This window comes from Nansenia antarctica (assembly GCF_963989245.1).
Source record: "Nansenia antarctica genome assembly, chromosome: 19".
In the NCBI taxonomy this organism is placed as follows: Eukaryota; Metazoa; Chordata; class Actinopteri; order Argentiniformes; family Microstomatidae; genus Nansenia; species Nansenia antarctica.
Window position 1 is genome coordinate 14,787,675 of NC_137692.1, and position 20,977 is coordinate 14,808,651.

General features: G+C 42.4%; 1 protein-coding gene across 1 annotated transcript; it reads right to left on the reverse strand.

Moving 5' to 3' along the window:
* Positions 1 to 13,170: 13,170 nt before the first annotated feature.
* Positions 13,171 to 20,602, reverse strand: LOC308173913 (meprin A subunit beta-like; the record flags this gene model as incomplete). The annotated part of the gene is made up of 11 exons (XM_080548966.1): positions 13,171 to 13,252; positions 14,065 to 14,166; positions 14,424 to 14,475; positions 14,808 to 15,419; positions 15,659 to 15,883; positions 17,029 to 17,247; positions 17,531 to 17,706; positions 18,055 to 18,172; positions 18,275 to 18,353; positions 18,574 to 18,668; positions 20,593 to 20,602. The coding sequence occupies 11 exons, from the start codon at positions 20,600 to 20,602 to the stop codon at positions 13,171 to 13,173; spliced, it is 1,770 nt and encodes a 589-aa protein (XP_080405092.1).
* Positions 20,603 to 20,977: the final 375 nt, after the last annotated feature.

Below are 20,977 nucleotides of genomic sequence, written 5' to 3' on the forward strand. Positions count from 1 at the left end.
AACTGTGAACATTTCAAACCTGCAAACTGCGACACTTTAAATGAATGTGCAATAACACTATGTGCAATATGTGTCACAATTTGATGTAAACAGACACCTCTTGGAAATGAGAAAGACGTGAAATTCGTCTTGAAAGTTTTTCTGACCTAAAACTCAGATTTTCATTTTATTTCAGGTGTAGCAACTTTCAAATACTCATGTCGTCTTCAATTTGTTTCCGATTTCAATGTATGATGCATCATTTGAAAGCTTACAATCTGTAGTTTAAGCACATGTAAAAAACAGAAAAATGATTTTGCCTACAGGTAGCCCTTTTCATTGGCAGTTGTCACATATGACAAACCTCGGGTACATAAGGTTCAGAGATAGGAAATGTTAGAATAGGTATAGCATAGCATAGAGTACAGCACAGTGTTTTATTTGTATAGTGGATAGTGTACATAGCCTTTATTTATGTAAACCAGCTCTTTTCCCTTCTTGTTTTTTTTTCTTTTTTTCCTAGCACCAGGGTAGCCCCCCCTCCCAAATTACGTTGTTTGGTACCTGTACTATATCAATGACAATAAAGACCATTCATTCATTCATTCATTCATTCATAATAGTGTCAAAGAACTAGCAAGCTAACTAGCTCAGAGGTGATTAGATGAGCTAGTCTGCTGCACACATGCCAGCTAAAGAGCTAACTGGAGGCACTTTATTATTTTACTTAAAGTATATATACAATATTTCTTATTCTGCTAGAATTGGGCTTTATGGTAATACCATAATGGTATATTTACAGTACATCAACTGCTTACAGTTATTGCTGTAGAACTTGTTACCTTTCAGAAGGACGCAACAAGGTGACCTCACTGACAACTTACTGTAAATTGAGTACGCCTACAGGTGAATGATTGTAGATAATCATGATGAGACTCGTCATGCCGAGGGCTCTTGTGTGCAGCACTGGTTCAGCCCGTGGATCAGTATAAGGTGTTTATCTTGCTAGTTTAGACACTGTGTAACCTGTGTATCTTAATATAAGGTGTTTATCTTGCTAGTTTAGACACCGTGTAACCTGGGTATCTTAATATAAGGTGTTTATCTTGCTAGTTTAGACACCGTGTAACCTGGGTATCTTAATATAAGGTGTTTATCTTGCTAGTTTAGACACCGTGTAACCTGGGTATCTTAATATAAGGTGTTTATCTTGCTAGTTTAGACACTGTGTAACCTGTGTATCTTAATATCCCAAATCACTATCATTCTCGTATCTCCTGTAAGAGCTAATAGTTCCTCTGCTGTTTATGGTTCTCTCAAAGCAAACAAGCTTTTAGAGAAACAAGTTTAGTTGATGTCCGTAGACCCATGTCTACAGAACAAGCAAAGTCATAATTTGCCATCAATCCACACATAATACCCCAGAATGACAAAGTGAAAACACTTTTTTAGACATTTCAGGACATTTATTGATTTGCTCTGACAGTTATCTAAAATGCAAAAATTATCTAAATGAAACATGCAACATTTAGGATTAGTGTTAAGCCCCAGCCTAGTGTTAACCCTAAGCCTACCAGCTGAACTATTTTCTTCTTCCTGTCCAGCTCTTCTCTGTCCTTATCTACCCTCTGTCTCTCTTCCTTCAGCCTCTTCTCTGCATCGCTGTGTTGCTTCTCCTTCTCCTCCCCTTCTTTCTTTATCTTCTCCTTCTCTGTCTTCCAGACCTCTTGCTCTACCTTTCTAGCTTTTTCCACTCTGGCCATCTCTTTCATTTGCCCGTCCTGAGCTTGCTCCACCTCTTTCTCTCTCTTCTCCACCTCTTTCTCTCTCTTCTCCACCTCCCTCTTCAAGATCTTTCGCTCTCCCTTTCCTTCTGCCACTCGGGCCTTCTCTGCCATGTACCTGGCCTGGACTTCCTCCATCTCCCTCTTCCAGACCCCTTGTTTTTCCTTTCTTTCTTCTGCCACTCGGGCCTTCTCTGCCATGTAGAGCTCTTGCTCCGCCTTTCTTTGGTTTGCCTCCAACAGCAGGGCAGCCTGGGCCACTTTACACTCCTGTGGACATACAGTGAACACACTTAAGGTGCAATCTCAAATGTATTTGGCAAGAGGGGTCCCTTGTCTTTTCTGAGAATAAAACCAGTCAGTTGTCTTCCCTCATCTTTGTGTATTGTCTATTTTTAGCAATCCTAAATAGGGTGAGTGGGCATAGTCCTTTGAAACTCCCCGATGGAGATAACAGAGCTATCACTCTGATAAACAATCCCCCCCTCCACATACCCCACTGAACTATTGCCCCCCCCTCGCACACACACACACACACACACACACACACACACACTTGACTATGACTCTCAGTACCCCCCCCCCCCACCTTAGGATACTATAGATATGACAATGGAAAATGCCTACACTATGATGACAATGACAATACTTAATAATGGCTGCTCATCCCTGGTTAATGTGATCACTCTATAACCTTTGCACTACTGATGTACATTACTACCTTTGTACTACTGTATATTGCACATTGCACATGTCTCCTGACATGGGGTGGGTCTTACCTTCTCCACAGAAGCATATGAAGCCTGGGCTGCGCTCTGGAACTGTGGGGCTGCGCTCTGGGCTGCTCCCTGGGGGGCTGCTCTCTGGACCTGTGGGGCCACTCTCTGGACCTGTGGGGCTGCTCCCTGGGGGGCTGCTCTCTGGACCTGTGTGGCTGCTCCCTGTGTGGCTGATCCCTGTGGGGCTGCTGTCTGGGCCTGGGCCAGTCTCTCGGCTGCTCTCTGGGCCTGTCGGGCTGCTCTCAGGTCCTGGGCTGTTTTCTCGGCCCATCGGGCTGCTTTCTTGGCTTCCCTCTGGGCCCATGGGTCTGCTGTGGGACTCTGGGCTTCTCTCCGGGTACGGGCTGCTCTCTCGTCTGCTGTCTGGGCTGCTCTCAGGGCCTGGACTACTATCTGGTCCTGGGCTTCTCTCAGGTCCTGGGCTGCTCTCTGGTCCTGTGGGGCCGCTGTCAGGGCCTGGGCTGCTGTCTTGGCCTGGGCCAGTATCTTGTCTGCTCTCTGGGCCTGTCGGGCTGCTCTCTCGGCTTTACCCTGGGCCCAGTTGACTGCTGTGGGACTCTGGGCCTTTCTCTGGGTACGGGCTGCTTTCTGGGCTGCTGTGTGGGCAGCTCTCTGGGCCTGGGCTACTACCGCTCTCTTGGCCTGGCTGGCTTCTCTCTGGAGTGCCTCTACCTGCGGGATGCCTACCTGGGACACATTGGCATATGAAGCCTTGGGCTGGTTGTCCGCGGGGGCAGCCATGGCCATAGAGGCAGAGGTGGCCTCGGGTTCAGCCTGGACCTCTAGGAGGGGGGCTGCTCCCTGGACCTGGTTGTCCTCGGGGGCGGCCATGATGGGGGCTGCTCTCTGGACCTGTGGGGCTGCTCCCTGTGTGGCTGCTCCCTGTGGGGCTGCTGTCTGGGCCTGGGCCAGTCTCTCAGCTGCTCTCTGGGCCTGTCGGGCTGCTCTCAGGTCCTGGGCTGTTTTCTCGGCCCATCGGGCTGCTTTCTTGGCTTCCCTCTGGGCCCATGGGTCTGCTGTGGGACTCTGGGCTTCTCTCCGGGTACGGGCTGCTCTCTCGTCTGCTGTCTGGGCTGCTCTCAGGGCCTGGACTACTATCTGGTCCTGGGCTTCTCTCAGGTCCTGGGCTGCTCTCTGGTCCTGTGGGGCTGCTGTCAGGGCCTGGGCTGCTGTCTTGGCCTGGGCCAGTATCTTGTCTGCTCTCTGGGCCTGTCGGGCTGCTCTCTCGGCTTTACCCTGGGCCCAGTTGACTGCTGTGGGACTCTGGGCCTCTCTCTGGGTACGGGCTGCTTTCTGGGCTGCTGTGTGGGCAGCTCTCTGGGCCTGGGCTACTACCGCTCTCTTGGCCTGGCTGGCTTCTCTCTGGAGTGCCTCTACCTGCGGGATGCCTACCTGGGCCACATTGGCATATGAAGCCTTGGGCTGGTTGTCCGCGGGGGCAGCCATGGCCATAGAGGCAGAGGTGGCCTCGGGTTCAGCCTGGACCTCTAGGGGAGAGGCTGCTCCCTGGACCTGGTTGTCCTCGGGGGCGGACATGATGGGGGCAACCGTTGCCACAGAGGCATTGGTGGCCTCGTCACCCGAGCAGACCTGCTGCAGGAGCAGAACAGAGGAGGTGTGGCATCATTCATGGTATATTCAAGAATATACAAATGCAAATTATACACTTGACTTAATAAAAACTAAATGACAGTTTTATTTTCTTTATCCCCCATTTGGTGTTTGAACAGATAACTTTTTTTTTTTAGCCCTAAACACCCACCCAGCCCAAACTCTCAAGTGAGAGACAAAACAAATTGAAAAAATAAAATAAATAAATAAATAAAAGACAAGCACAAAAACGTAATGTATCATTTAAGTAAATTAAATAATTATAATAAATTAAAAAACACATAGAAAATGAAATGAAATTAAACAGGGAGAAAAGTACAAAAAAGCAGATAGCCTACACTGGGTGCTCAACTCAAACAATAAACAAATTAATCAATTGGGATCCAGAGAGGAAAGAGTATTTACATAAGAAATGATAGGTTGCCATCTTTTATAGAAATTTGCTATCGAGCCTCTTAATGAATATTTCACCTTTTCTAGTGACAAAAATGAGATCAAGTCGTTTAGCCAGGTCGTAGCAGAAGGTGGAGTTGGACTTTGCGGGATGCTTACCTTGACCACATTGGCATATGAAGCCTTGGGTTGGTCGTCCCCGGAGGCAGCCACGGCCGTCCCCGGAGATAGCCACGGCCATTCCTCAGAGGTGGCCTCGGGTTCTACCTGGACCTCTAGGAGGGGGGCTGCTCCCTGGACCTGGTTGTCCTCGGGGGCGGCCATGATGGGGGCAACCGTGGCCACAGAGGCATTGGTGGCCTCGTCACCCGAGCAGACCTGCTGCAGGAGCAGAACAGAGGAGGTGTGGCATCATTCATGGCTACATGGTTACACAAAACTGATATAACTGCAGGGACGTGTGCTAATGGTGATGGTTACACTTACAGTTACAGGTCTGTCCCCTCTATCCTCATGCTTCCTCCCAGTCCTCCTGCTCATGGCTACAATATGAAAAACAAGGAAGAGAATGTGAAATTACGTATTTTAGATGTATATATTATTATAATATAATTACTTGTCCCCTATGAGTTCATGGATGACTGTGAGGCTGTTTGAACTTCAAAAGTGACTGACTGTTGATATTGCGCGGCATTATGATTGAAGCATCAGTTGTCATGACAACAGGTGCAACGTGGCAAAAAGCCATATCCTTGTAGTATTTCTACCTTAAAAAATGATGGCTAGGACGTCGGGTTGTAAAGCGAAAGCTTCTTTATATAAAAAATCTGTTGGCCTACACTTTTGATCACTTTCAAACAATAAAAGAGCTATTGGATATTCACTTAAATTCTGGACGTTACAATTTGCATTTCTCAAAACCAACAAACTAAACTGTCAACTTCCATGACGTCTTGCCGCAAGGCCTCCTGGGACCTGCAGTTCTACCTATTCTTAGCCAATACAACAGAAATGTACTTCTTTATGTTATGTAATATATATTAACAATCTCTTTTAATTGTCAATCATGTAACATATTAATCAATCATGTAACCTATAAAGTTAATCCTGTAACCTATAAAGTTAATCCTGTAACCTATAAAGTTAATCATGTAACCTATACAGTTACAACAATCCTATGAATACAGTCAGGCCGTCAAGCCCATAGACTTTTACTTGTCAAGGCACATTTTTTATGTGCAAATCTGTAATTCAAGACTCTCTGGTAATTTACGCACAAGACCCACGTTGATCTCTACTCAGCGCACACAAACACACACACACACACACACACACACACACCACTGGGTTGGTCCTCCAGGCTGGCTGCTGTCTGGGCCTTGTTGTTGTCCCTGGGGGCGGCCATGATGGGGGCGGCATTCATGGCTTTGGTTAAGGTGATCTCCTCATCGTCCGACTCATTTTCCAACCTCCAAGCTACGTCAAAATTAAAAACTCCCTGACCTCCCTGACTCTTCTTCTTTTTATTTGGCATTTCTGAACAAGGAAAGAGAATGTGAAATTACGTATTTTATATTTATATATTATTATTATTATAGAATTACTTGTCCCCTATGAGTTCATGGATGACTGTGAGGCTGTTTGAACTTCAAAAGTGACTGACGTTGCCCATCTGAGTGGAATACAAGTTCCAATAGCCACATCAGTTACAGAAATGCATATGCTTCATACACATGTTTGAGGGCTTGAACTTAAGGCTTGAAGATTTATCAATTGGATTCTACAAAGGCAAAGTAAGGTCATCCCACTTCCTTTCTATGTTCCACATTAATATCACAGTGAGTACAGGGCAGGCTAGCTAGACATTAATAATATCACTCGTATCACAAGCCCATAGACTTTGACAAGTAGCTAACACAGGCTTACCGTGCTTGTGTCACGCGTGTTGGTCCTTCTCATATCGAAGTTAAACTGGCCTGATACACTTTCGCGTGGCTTCTGGAGCAGACATTTGATTGTGACGTCCTCTCGACTGTTATGATTATGACGTCATAATGCATGTTTTCTGAACATTCTGATCTCAGGAGCTCCATTTTTAACCAAAGAAAATTCTTAAAAACAATGATAATAATACAAATAATAATATTAAAAAGCCCCATAAGTATTCATCTCTCATTCTGATCATTAAAGCATTAAAGCCCTCGAAAATAATGTGATATCATCAAAATATCATCATGATCAAAATGCAGGGTTCCCACGGGTCCTTGAAGTCCTTGAAAGTTTGTGAATTTGAGAAAAAAAAGTTTCGGAAAATAGACATGGGTCCTTGAAAGTGCTTGAATTTCCCTCTCTCTCAATGTTTGTTTTGTTTTAGAGAGGGAGAGACTCTCTAACTCAATTAAGCAATAGCTCACGACAGGCCGTGGTATTATGCTTATTATATCACAGCAGGGGCGTTGTTCGGCCCGACGCGAAGCGGAGGCCTGAAGTGAGCTATTGCTTTTATAAAACGGTTACCAACACTGTCAATATGAATTAGAAAAGCACACTCAAATTCAAATAGTTTTTATTCGTAATTAATCATCTTAAATAGTTCCCCTCAAATAAAATAGTTCCTCTTATTGCAGTTGGTCGCTAAGCAACAACACTAACATTCTTTTTCATTAGCCTATGCTACTAGCATTGTAGATTTCATAGGAATTTAGCATTTATTTACACATTTTCATTATTTCCATCTATTTATTTACATTAATTTGGATGTCTCCGTTGATTGTACACCCACTAAAAAACTGTGCAGGATAACTAGCACTTGTATCGTTACTGGGCTTGCATTTTTTGTTAGGTGGAGCAGCCTGTGTGTTGTTGTGTGTGGGTGTGGGTGCAGCGAGGATATTGCTCCACTTTCTTCGGTCCCCGTGATTTGCTCTCCAGTAGCTTTGCAGAGACGTTTCACACTTGTGACCGCTAACAGTCATTATCTCTCTGGTATCGAGACCGGCATCCGACAGCTTCTGTATCGTGGTGCTGCGGAGGCAGTGGTTTGTATATCTCTGCGTCCCTGCTTGCTTGCAGAGTCGGGGCAACATTGTAGCCAGGTGATTGACGCCCATCGGCTCTCGAGTGAACCTGTAATATTAGATTTTAGTAACGTTATAGCCTCTATGAAATGCGCTATATAAATACAATTTCATTTCAAAATGTCATTTCATCCTAATTTAGTTGTAATCTAAATGTTATGCATTATACGCATTCACCTGAAATGTTTCCATTTCCATATCTTTTACCTAGCTTCAGAAACGTTTGTTAGTTTGTAACGGATTGTAGTATGGTATGTGTTTGATATTTTGTAACGGATTTGGAACGCTGACAAGTGCTGTTGTCACAGCGCGCGGCTGTAGTGGACGCAGGCAGGGCACTCCGAAAACGTCTCGACACAGGGGCGGACTGGAATCAAAAAACAGCCCTGGCATTTGCGACACAACAGCCCTATTTCCAAACGCAACACGGATTGTTAACATAAAAAGTCAGAGGACAGATGCCAAACTACCAACATGTTTGCTGTAATTATATGTATTATCAGTAGGCAGTCATCAGTCAATATCTCTTTCAATAGCCTTTTCACACCGAATGTACTTTTTTGTGCTATTTTCGGCCCAATACATGCGAATTTCGGTGCATTTTTCCTACTTCCAACTACACTTGCTCCCTGCATCCAGTTGTTGCACATTAACTGCATCGCTCTCGTCAAATTCCCCCATTCTGAAAATGAAAGCAGTGTAACGTTAACTGCTGTTATAAACGGAATGATGACATGAGGTGCGTGTCCACTGGCGATATAGAGCTGACTACGATAGTTATGGAGATATACTCCAGTTCGATGTCCGCGCCCGCCCTGGGGTGCTATAAAACGGGCGTCCTCCGTTCCCTCATTCTCCCAAACATACAATACAGCCGGGTTTGAACAAGTCGAAGTGGGCCAGCAGCCCTATGGGGCTCCGCTCCACTCATAGAACTGGAGTGTAATTATCTCCATAACTATCCTTCTATATCGTGGAGCTCCGCCCCATAGGGGAGCTCTGCTCCTATTGGTTTAGGGCCCTGGGCATACGCGCAGAACTGCGTGGATGGCCCGGCCGATATAAAATGTTTTGGGCCGCGGTCTGCTGAAATAAGTTATTTTCAATGAAAATCACCAGAGACAAAATTACAAATATATATATATATATATGTTTTTAATATAATACATTCTGAGCGGCCCAGAGTCTCGCGGCCCTCCTGGCATTTGCCAGGCTTGCCCGGTGGCTAGTCCGCCACGACACATTTTCAAACAGGCTTTATTTTGATAAACAGACCACATATTGGGAATCTACATGGTTACTTTGCGTAGGATTATTCTTTTTTGTTTTTTTAAAGTTGATAAAATGTCCTTGAGATTGAATTAAAAGTCTGTTATATTTGGAATGTTGACCGTGAAACAGGCGTATTCATTTCGAACTGTGATGAGGCTCTACTAATCGTAGCTGTGGTATACGCTCAATATACCACGGCTATCTATCAACCAATCAGATTGCTTGATTTCACCCATCCGTTTTATAATTATTGTTAACGTAAATATGTTAGTAAATATGCTCCGTTCCGCTGTCTGCATGTTCTCCCGCTATCTGAGTCCGGTGCAGGTTAAGCGGCAGCAAGCAGCTGTAGCTATGCCTGGCAAATGTGCATGTCAGGATGTGTGGCTCACTAAAGACATTTACAAGCAATGGATTATTAAAGATTCACTGAACCTACATATGGCCCGATGCAAAGCCTGCTAAGGCAAATGGATCAAACTTGATGCGATGGGCGAAGCTGCATTGACGAGCCACGCTGCTGGAGCGACACACAAGAGATGTTAGAGCTACAAGGACAACAACACCATGTTGCACCACGAAATACATGTTCATTCTATCATTAAATACATGTTCATTCTATCATTAAATACATGTTCATTCTATCATTAAATACATGTTCATTCTATGATTAAATACATGTTCATTCTATCATTAAATACATGTTCATTCTATCATTAAATACATGTTCATTCTATCATTAAATACATGTTCATTCTATCATTAAGAATAAATACATGTTCATTCTATCATTAAGAATCATTCCTCCCTCCCTTTAAAAGTGAAAGATTCAAATCTCTCCACTGGGCATTTTCTCCACTATAGAAATATAGTCTAGTAGACAACATGCAAGATACGCCCCCAGATATTTGCATACAGATCTGATAAAGTGGAAAAGAAAGAATGAATGTGGAAAACAAAGAATGAATGCGGAAAAGAATAAATAAATATAGAAATGTATTTCGTTATACTGTGTGTATTCATTCATTTATTTGTTCATACATTCATTTATGTATCTATATATTTATTGTTAATGTTGGCAGACTTGGTCCTCCATAACTTCCTGCCTTGTCCACATCCACCACACTCCAGTATGCCCTTCAAACCTGTTCCTGTCACTCCTGCTCTTTTCATTCCCTCCATCATGTCCCCCCTTTCTGACAGTGGCGGGCGGTGCATTTCACACCTAGGCCTTCAGTGATGTCCGACACATTCCTACCTGAATTATTCTACCTCTTAATACCATCGTTATGACGCCATGGCTCTAGAAACTAGACAGAAACACAGTATAACCGGGCGTTGCATCACCTTAACATAGTCAGACAAGTACAACAGAGTTATTAATATTTCCGAAGCATTTTTAATCAATAAATCCGCATTTACAATGAAGAGTGTTAAACTAACATCTTTAAGATCGCTACATTACCCACGTCTGTCGTCTCGTCCACCATAATAGCGACAAAGGGTGCCTTTTTAATCTCCATTTTGATCTCTTCTACCATCACTTCAGCAATAGCAAAAATCAGGTCGTTTTGTATTTTGCCTGACGTCCCAGTAAACACTTTGTTTGTGGACAGGTGGTAATGTAAATCGGTGTTGTTTTCAGCCAGAAAAGAAAGAAGCTCAACGTAGTTTCCTCTGTTTGTGGACTCGGTGCTTTCATCGTGTCCCCTAAATGAAAGTTATTGTTTACCCAAAAACAGGACACAATCGATCAGTATTATCGATCAGTCAACGAAAGCTTTCGTTGTGATGCTCCGTTTCCCTGCGCACTTTCAAAAGTTTCACATCTACCGGCATTACGCATCTCAATAGTGAATATCAATAGTGCGTATCAATAGTGCGTATCCAATCAAAAGACGTGCTGGGTGCTGACATCATTGAGCCTTACAGCAGGCGCCGTTGTTGCTTTTGCTCGCATCTACGTAGGTTTACTAGGAACGCCACAGGTTTTCTCGTTCCAACGTTAAGTTACAGGTCGAATTCGCGGCACCGCAGATTCTGCAGGCAGGCAGATTTTGGAGCCCCCTAGCAACACATTTTGATTGGATAAAAGCTCTAACATAAAGGCCAGCCCTCCAAATCTCAATCGGAGACTGGAAGCAGCGCAACCAAGAGGAAAGCTATGAAATGAAGAGAATAGACTATGGGGAATCATTAATACATATTTGTGGAAAAAATATATTAAAATAAAATGTATATTCTGATGATGTTTAGGCCAGCAGAGAAGGCCTTGCTGGCCCTGACGGCACACCACTGCTTTCTGATGTATATTTCCTGCAGTTAACCAATACATGCTCCACTGTTTCTTCTATGAATGAATGGTCTTTATTGTCATTGATATAGTACAGGTACCAAACAACGAAATTTGGGAGGGGGGGCTCCCCTGGTGCTAGGAAAGACAAAAAAAACTAAAAAAAACAAGAAGGGAAAGGAGCTGGTTTACATAAATAAAGGCTATGTACACTACCCACTACTATACTGTACAAATAAAACACTGTGCTGTACTCTATGCTATGCTATACCTATTCTAACATTTCCTATTCTCTGCAACCTTATGTACCCTAGGGTTGTCATATTGCACATAGTGTTATTGCACATTCATTTAAAGTGTCGCAGTTTGCAGGCTTGAAATGTACACATTTGTGCCTCAGCACTACACCTGATTTTCAATCCAGCAGCTGCCATCAATCCGTCCAGACTGTCCAGGGCCCAGAATTCTACCTGACAACAGTCACATAAATCCTGTCGGTTGTTTTCCCATAATGTTAAGAGTTCCATTCAAATGACTGTGCCCTATTCTTAGTCTTGTCATCACCACCTCCTCTTTTCTATTTCCTCCCCTGTTTCTCTCACTACCCACTCTATTTTGTACTGCATTGTCTTCCTCTTTGTATTGGCTTCCCTACACACCTCTTTCCCTCTGATTTTGATATTTGAATTATTGTATTTATGTCACCTTTTTTTAACAGCTTGTTTGTCTAGTTTGTCCACTCTCTCATCACCCATAATGCCCATATGCGCAGGGACCCAAATTAATGTGACCACAATTCCTTGCTTCACTACTCGTGAATGTATTTCCATTATTTTATATAATATAATAATAAGTCTTGGCACTCACTAGATGTACCGAGCTTTTAGCTGTACAGACCAGATGATGAGTCACTACAGATCAGATCTCCACTAAAGCCATCCAAATGGCGTACAACTCAACTGTATACACTTAAGAAGTTTGGAGTCCCTTCACATAACTCAACTCTGTGGCTAGGAACTACCACTGCAGAACCAGTCAATTCATCAACTAAATCCACACTTTCTTTCCTTGCCTTAACTTGCAGTAATTCTAAGTCAACCACCATTTGTACTTGTATCCATTCACGGCTGCCAAGTTTCACCAAAAGTTTGGAGTCAGATTTTTTGGCAGTGGAGCGACCCAAAACTGTGCGAACCAAAACTCTCTCCCACCCAATTATTTGTGCTAGTTTCCTGCAATTGTACATGTTGTTCATAATAAACCAGCACAAGAAATGAAAATAATTTACATGTTATAAAACAAGAAAAAAATTCAGACAATATATCATATTTATGAAATCTTAATAAACAAATACAGTAGCCTACATAGTCTAAAAGAAAATTGGGCCCCATCAACAGGACTCAGCCCCTTGGTCAGCAGCAGAAAGACCCTTGATCATCATCTTATATACAGTGCATTGCTCATAGATGGCTATCATGTTATACAGTACATACCAGGGTTTTTCCTGGGTCAGAATGAGGGCTAGTTTTATTGGGATAAAGTGAAACAAGCTCCACTACAGTATATAGACTCACTTCTAACAATCAACAATTATATTTAGTCCTTTGAGAAAATACAACTTTACCACACAATTTCCCCTCAAAAAACAAGTAAACTGATATAGGATTACAAAATTGATGGGATGGTCTTTAACACTTGTGTGCGTTCTACCACCCAGTATCCTTACATTTTCAAAATCACATCAGGATAAGCTAGTATAAAGCTATTTTGCAGTTTTTCTCTGTAGGAGGCAGGGTAATTGACAAGCGGCCAACTAGTGGTCGTTGTGTGTAAATAGCAGCTTGAGCATTGTAAAGAGGAAAAAAAAAAAAAAAGCACAGCTGTTCTAGTGTTAAGTGAAAAACGAAACGACAGTGTTTTATGGAGATCATTGGTGCAGAACATCGTTCAGAGGCCAGGTGAGGACGGGGCTGAGTGACACATCAGTGACTCAACAGCAGCATCAGAGCCAGGAGGAGGACCACCACAGGGGAGGACGCCATCCCAGGAGAGAGGCCAAAGATACTAGAGGAGAGGGAAGAGATACTGTGAGATAATTCTTTAAAGTTAAGCCTATTTGTGACAGGGTCTGGTGATTGTGTAGATTATAAGCTTTCAAATGATGTGTCATATACATTGAAATCTGAAAATAGTGAAAAATATATGCTTATTTGAATGTTGGTACACCTCAAACCAAATACCGGAGAAAATCTCAGACACGTTCGCTACCGTCACGTTGCTAGCCAGCTAGCAGCTAAGAAAGAACATCGCTATGAACATCTAATTGCATGTTTAGCACATCACAACATGGTGATCGAGCATCAACGTGCTAAAAACACATAGCTACACATAATTAGACGATCACACAGTCCTTGCTTTTGAACACGTCCTAAAACCTACGTTTGTTTACAAGCCATGCATCACTAACCTAGTAACTACGAAGCAGGACGGCAGACGATACAGTGAATCCAATTCACAAGTATTTAGTGATCCTTAAACAGTTTTTTGTTATATTGAGTGGGCTCTTCAACATTTAAACTTTCATAATATGAAAACAAATGAAAACACTTTATTATTATATATTTATTATATATATATTTTTTAAATTTAAAGAAGCTTTTTGGACGACTTGAGAATTGCCGGCATGCGGACCTTTTCACCAGACCATGCCACATTTGCTAGATCTTTACAAATGTATTTAATGGTCGATGTAATTGAAACAGATAATCAAAATATAGACATGTTGAGTTCACAGTGGTCTGAATCATATAATCATAGCAGTATTGTGTCAATACTTGAAAGAGAATGATTGTAAACAGGAGGTATGGTTTAGGTACCTGTCGTCTTCTGTTGTTGTTGGAGGGGGCAGAGTGGTTGTTGGAGGGGATGGATCCAGAGTGGATGTCCAGAGTGGAGGGGGAACAGTGGTGCTAATGATCCTACAATATAGAGCAGACATATTAAAAGATAAATTAGACTTATTACTTCTTTTATATATCTTTTAATATTGTAGGTAATATTGAGTACTCTGACAATCTTGAAAATGTTAACACACTTGCAAAATGACATTATTTGAAATGATAGTATTCCATTAAATATATTATATATACTGTATATATATATCACATAAAACATGTGCATAAAATGTTAGGCATATCATTAGGCAATATCATATCGTTGTTAGGCAATATCTTACCGTGGGGCACATGGACCCCCGCCACGTTTCCCTTCAAACAAGGTGAAGTTCACTGGTGGCAGCATTGGGCATGGAAGAGAGCTACTATTAAGTAGAGGGGAGATATCTGTGGATAGAATAAAAAACTAATTTCCAAAAGGGCATAGTATGTGAATGCCTGCTATACATTTCAAATGCTAGCAGTGACAACAACAAAGACTCTATCTCCATGTTGCCAAAACAATACATCCAGCTTGTGTGAGTAACATTACCGTTTGGTAAGAGGATAGGGTACACTTTAAAGTCCCAGAGGGGAAACATTGCTTAGACACCTAGTGCTGCTGTATACAAAATAACACTGGACATTACATTACAAAATGGGGAAATATGCTTTTATAGGCTCACCTTGCATGGTGGTGAGGAAGATGGCGTCACCTCCCTTGAGGAAGTCTCTTCTCTGCAGTTCCTCTGTGTCACTGAAGTAGATTGTACCGATCAGTCGGTTTGCATAGTACGCCTCGTTATTCTGGTCTGTGTAGAGTGTCCCAACTACACTCGGCCTTCCCCAACTCTCTGTGTCATCGGGGTCAGTAGTGATGCTCCGCTGCTTGGACATCTGCAGCTGAACGTTGGGGTTCTGGTCCAGCAGTAGGAAGGTCACCTGCCTCCATGGGCAAGGCCACTGGAGCTGGTCGTCATAGTCACCAGACACCAAACACACATACAGTCCAAAGTAGGACCTGGACAATCTTGTCACTATCTGGTAGGCATAACCCCCTCCGGAGTAGTATTTGGGGCTGTAGAGAAAAGTGTTCCAGTTGCTGGTTTTCAAGACATTCTCAAAGTCCCTGATCTGCCAGGTGTTGTGGGGACATTCGGTCTCTGACAGGTTGATGTCATCGATGGAGAACCCTCCTGTAGAGTTTCCTGCTCCTTTACGCACCTCAAACTCCACCTGGAAGGTTCTGGTGCCGTTCAGGGGCACATGGTGGAGTTGCCAGTAAGACGCTGGTGGACCTAAAGAAAAGTGTGTTTAAGTGGTATACCCGACTAGGAAGATACCTAGTATCAATATACACTGGGTGTATTGCTAATTGACCTGCACAAAAAATGCAAACATAATATATGCAAAAAAGGAAGGAATAAAACAACTGAAAAGACACATCTACATGTTTCAAGCAAAGCGTAGTGTTCTACATCTTTTCTAGGTTTCTCTTGTGGTGTTTGTTGATATGTCTCCTACTTATCATTATCACCTGTGATCTGGCCCATGAGGCGAAGAGTTCCATAAGTGTCCATCTCATCCTGGTACTCTCTGATCCAGATGTTGAGCTGGTCTGACTCGCTCCCACTGTGGTAGTAGTAGAATTGCACACACTGGACATTGCACTTCCTGCTGGGAGTTATCACCCTGCTCTCCAGCCTGGCCGTGTCTCCCTCCACCCCATCAGCTGTGTTGGCGTGCATGAAGAAACCAGTCCCTGGAGACAAACAACATTCATTTCAGTTAGTTTCATTCATGTCTAAATGGTAAGGGTCGATTGCAACCAACTTTGACAATAGGATGACGCATGCTATAAAATGCTCATTCCTGCCTTATTTCATCCGTAAACATTATTTCATATAGTACTGTACGTTAATTCGCCTTTAGGCAGTTGTATTATTTGTGGTTTCTGATTTCTGATGTTTAATTATTCGGATGGGCAAGGGTGTATGCTTCCATGACGGGCATCCATACGTATTTACCGGTACAGGCAATTCTCTAAATATAAGAGTCCTAGCCAGGACAGGCTGCTATGCATACACGTGGTGGATATAAAATGTCCATAATGTATGAAACATATACATTTGTGTACTTGCCACTGGGTTGGACTGCAGTCCTAGGTCCTGTGACTCAAACAAGCTATTAACAGACGATGTACTCACTTAAATAGCGCATCTCTTTCTAACATATCTGATCCTTTTATCGTTTGATCATTTTATGAGTAAATACCCTGTTTTGGAGAGGCTATGGTGGATGTACCTTAAAGATGAAAAACACAATGTTCTTAATTCTTATGCATGTTGTATACATATTATATACAATAACCCTAACTCTAAATGAAGAGTCAGTATAGCTTTCTGAAATCTCACCGTTACTGCCGAGGGAGGTGTGGTCAGTGTCGGGACCCCCAGGACTACTTGTTACTCTCTCCCAGTCGGACTCCACACAACAACTGCAACGACTCATCCCACACATATCCTCGTCGGAAAAGTCGCAGAATTTGTTAAATGCGATGGTCGAACCTACAGGAAATACACACACACACACGCACGCACGCACGCACGCACGCACGCACACACACACACACACACACACACACACACACACACACACACACACACACACACAAACACACACACACACACACACACACACACACACACACACACACACACACACACACACACACACACAATAAATACTATGATTCTGCTGGCACGTTGGTCAAATCAAATAATCGGTTCTTAACACTTCCCCTGCAACAAATGCAAATATGGGATTTTCTTTTTTTAACAAAAACAATATTTTAACACAAGTTTACAAAACTCTATCAGTGATGTAGCACCACTTGATAGAACTTACTGCAGCTGTAGAGTCTGTTCAGCTTCACAACATCATTGGAGCTCATTTCCAGGCGTTGGCCAATCACATCCTGATACTCTGGTAGCTTAGTGATGATGGTAGATCCGTTTCCATTGCTGAACGCATACTGGGAGTAGTGCATCACTGAGTTGTAGTCATATGGAGTACCCTGGGTAGTGATTTCTTCTGCACTTTTTTTCTTAAAATTTCCCTCTCTACCTGTAGAGATAGCAAGAGGCACATACAATCACACAATTACCACCCATCTGATTATCTGTTGATAACACCATGAACCATGTTATAAAATACAGTCATAACTGCTAATCATTTAGCTAAATCATCTTAGCCTGACATGAATCATCATTAATCAATTCAAATTCAAGTAATTGTTTTTGGCCATGTGTAGGTACACTGTTTTCTAAATAAAATGAATAATTAAATAAAAATAAGAAGAACATTTTGTTCAGATTTGCTAATGATACAGAAAACAAATATATCAAACCTTCTATGATATTTTCGAAGACAATAGTCACATGGTCATCTCTGTCAGTTCTGGACTGCTCGTGATAGAAGCCCAGAGCGTGGAGAAACTCATGCTCCACTGTAGAAATACCATCGCAACCCTCTCCAATGGAGAGCTCTTGCCCAGGAAAACTTCGCCCTATGTAAGAGTAACACCTACACAGGAAAGGACACAGGGTAACACACCCGCAAATGACAGATGGATGCCAGCAGCAGCAATGATATACCACCATAGACAGTTATTTTTCAAGACACAATGTCAATCAGCAGATCACCCATAGGACTGCTGTTGAACCCATAAGAATGCTGCTGTTGATCTTAATCACTTCATGTGTCCTGGCAAGGTTAGAACACAACACATGAGATCAGATCTCAACAAGCTGTTATAAAACAGGGTTCAACCAAGGCAATTCCCATAACAAACATACAGCAAAATGGTGCTAGCAAAAAATAATCTCCTCTAATGCACACATTATTGCATCAGCTGTAACTAAAGGACCTTACCCTTGCAGCTTTTGGACAGAGATGTAGTAATCCTCATCCTCCCTGGGCTTGAAGTCGATGCATGATTTCAGCCTGAACTGCTCAAGAGCTCGCAGAATGACTCCTTTGGCATTCATGTCTTCATTAGGATACAGAGGAATTAGGACCAAGTTAAGGATGGCATGGGAAATATAATATATATATATATATTGTGGTAAAATGTCATTCCTACTTCATTTACCAAGGTCATTGTTCAAAACATAGGGGACAGGAAAGGTCCATAGGTCTCTCTCGTCCAAAATGGTGTTCCTCTGTTTTTTCTGAAACCAAACAATATGGATAAGCCTTGGGTAATGTAAATCAACAATCCCTCTGGAAATGTAGTGCCACTGACTTACCTGCAGTATATCTCCATCATGTAAATTCAGATCTAAAACAACAATGAAAAATCATATTGAGTGTGTAGAATATTGTATTAAAAACATGATTTGAATTCAGATAATTGTAAAAGTAAAGGTGGAATTAAGAAATAGGTTGTACTGTGGCTGATGGAGACAGTGCTTTCCACAAACAGATATCCTTTATCTCATCTTTACCTTTGTTTATTTCGACAATGTCCCGGTTGTCACCCAGTTCTTAAAAAACAAAAGAAGAAGAAAACACATATAGAGGGAATGAATAGGTACAGACACGTGCTAAATACCTAAAGAAACAACGAGAGCATGACTGTATAATGGCAGGGCATTACCATGCTAGTATTAAGACAATGTAGTGACAAAACATAATTGTAATAATAGTCATGTCTTCCTCCAGGTACACTGAGGTATGTGTGCATCTAAAATCTGTGACACCACTGTCACCAGATGTTTCTAATATATTTCCAAACAACCTTTGTTTGCAAAAACGTACCCTTGATCTTTGGTGGTCCCTGAAGACAAATAAAACATTTAATATAAAATATTGTTTTGTTTAAAAGTCATTACTTACTAATAAATATGATTTTCATTTTGTACAATGTCCTTGTGATCTCAAAGAAAAGATATTCAAATACTCACTGCCGTCGGAGCTTTTTGGACATTTCGTACCTGGAATTGTCATCAGCAAGAATCAATGATGCACGACCAAACACAAATTTAATCTGGACGCATTTGATTTCTGACTTTCTATACCTGTCTGTGTTACATGTTTGTATTATTCTGTTGGTTGGTGGTGGGGGTTGGGGGGTGGAGAGAGGTGTGTGTGTGTGTGTGTGTGTGTGTGGGGGGGGGGGGTGGAGGGATAGCTGGATACAATCAAAATGTATAATTTGTCGATAACTGTTGTATTGTCGATAACTTGACGATGTTGTTATAATAATAATAATAATAATTTAAAAAAATGTTTTTAATAAAAGATAATATACTTATGTGGGATAACGGTACATGTGGGAAAACTAGGGTTAGGGTTAGGTGCTAGGGTGCTACGGTTAAGGTTAGGGTTAGGGTTAGGGTTAGGATTAGGATTAGGGTTAGACATGCCAGCATGTATGTGAAGGAAATGGTAACCCCCCAAACTCCAGCCCGCTCACTCCACTCCTCCACCTCGGCTGGCCGACTGGCCCCATGACCTCTGCACAGCAGTCGTGCTGCCCGATCACGTCTCTTCACAACACTGGCTCCCCGCTGGTGGAATGAGCTCCCCACGGCTGTCAGAACGGCAGAGTCACTACCCATCTTCCGTCGTAGACTGAAGACCCATCTCTTCAGGTTACACCTTAACTGCTCCTCCTGAGACATCTTCTGCCCCTCAGCACTACGTCTCCTAAAGACACCCGCTTTCCCCTCTACTGTGTCCCTAATAACTTCTATTGCCCCCCTTGTACTGTTTCTCTGTTCCTCCAGTATAAAAATAAAAATAAAAAACTAGGTTTCAGAAGAAGGTGATAGAAGAAGGTTTTTCCTTCTATCAATGGCCCCGGGCCTGAGCTAGATTACTCTTCCTGCCACGAATGGTGGACTGATGATTCACATGCTTAGCATTCAAATGTATTGATTGTAAGTCGCTTTGGAATAAGGCGTCTGCTAAATGCCAAAAATGTAAAATGTAAAAAATGTACCAAATCGACATAGCACCTAACCCTAACCCTAGCTTTCCCACATGTACCGTATTCCCACATGTACCGTAACATATATATATATATATATATATATATAAAAATGTCATACTCTTACCGACGAGAGACAGCCAGAGACAGCCAGGCTCACCACCAGAAAAGTAGAGATAAACATTCTCTTCAGGTGTTCTTGGAAGGGTCAGGCACCCTAATAACAAAGAACAATAAGCAAAGAAAGATACAACATAAGACACAAGAAGAAATATTAACGCATTTCATCCCTCAAAATTATATCCTCTTGACATTGCACAAAATACAACAAGATCCAAGATCCAAAATACTTTTGTGCAAGAATAAATCTTTCAAATGATATTGCACAAGTATCAAATCATCAGAACTTCCTCAAACGTCATCAAACTTCCCATACAGGAAAAATACACTACACATATCCATAACACTGTCCATACCTGTATCCATATCCAAATCTGTACACTATACATAACACTGTAATTGTTCAATGCTACAGCACTATAAACCACATTAGAGGAACAATTGGACAACTTTTACCTGAGATATCCAGATGTTGGATGGGAACAAGTCTTCATCAACTGAGCCTGAGCAGATCTGTACTATGGAGCTTGTTTATAAACAGTATCGAGCGCAGCCTTGGATTCCCCTCTGTTCTTTTTTTACAGTTATTATTATGGACACCCATAACTGAATAAACCGGTTCCAAGCAGCAGCGTTCTAAGCATGACACAGCATTAAGACACTTGATTGGTTGGCGGCTGTTAGCCTCGGGGTTCGAGAGACTGGCCAGGTCGCTGGTTCGACCCCCAGATCTCTGTTCTT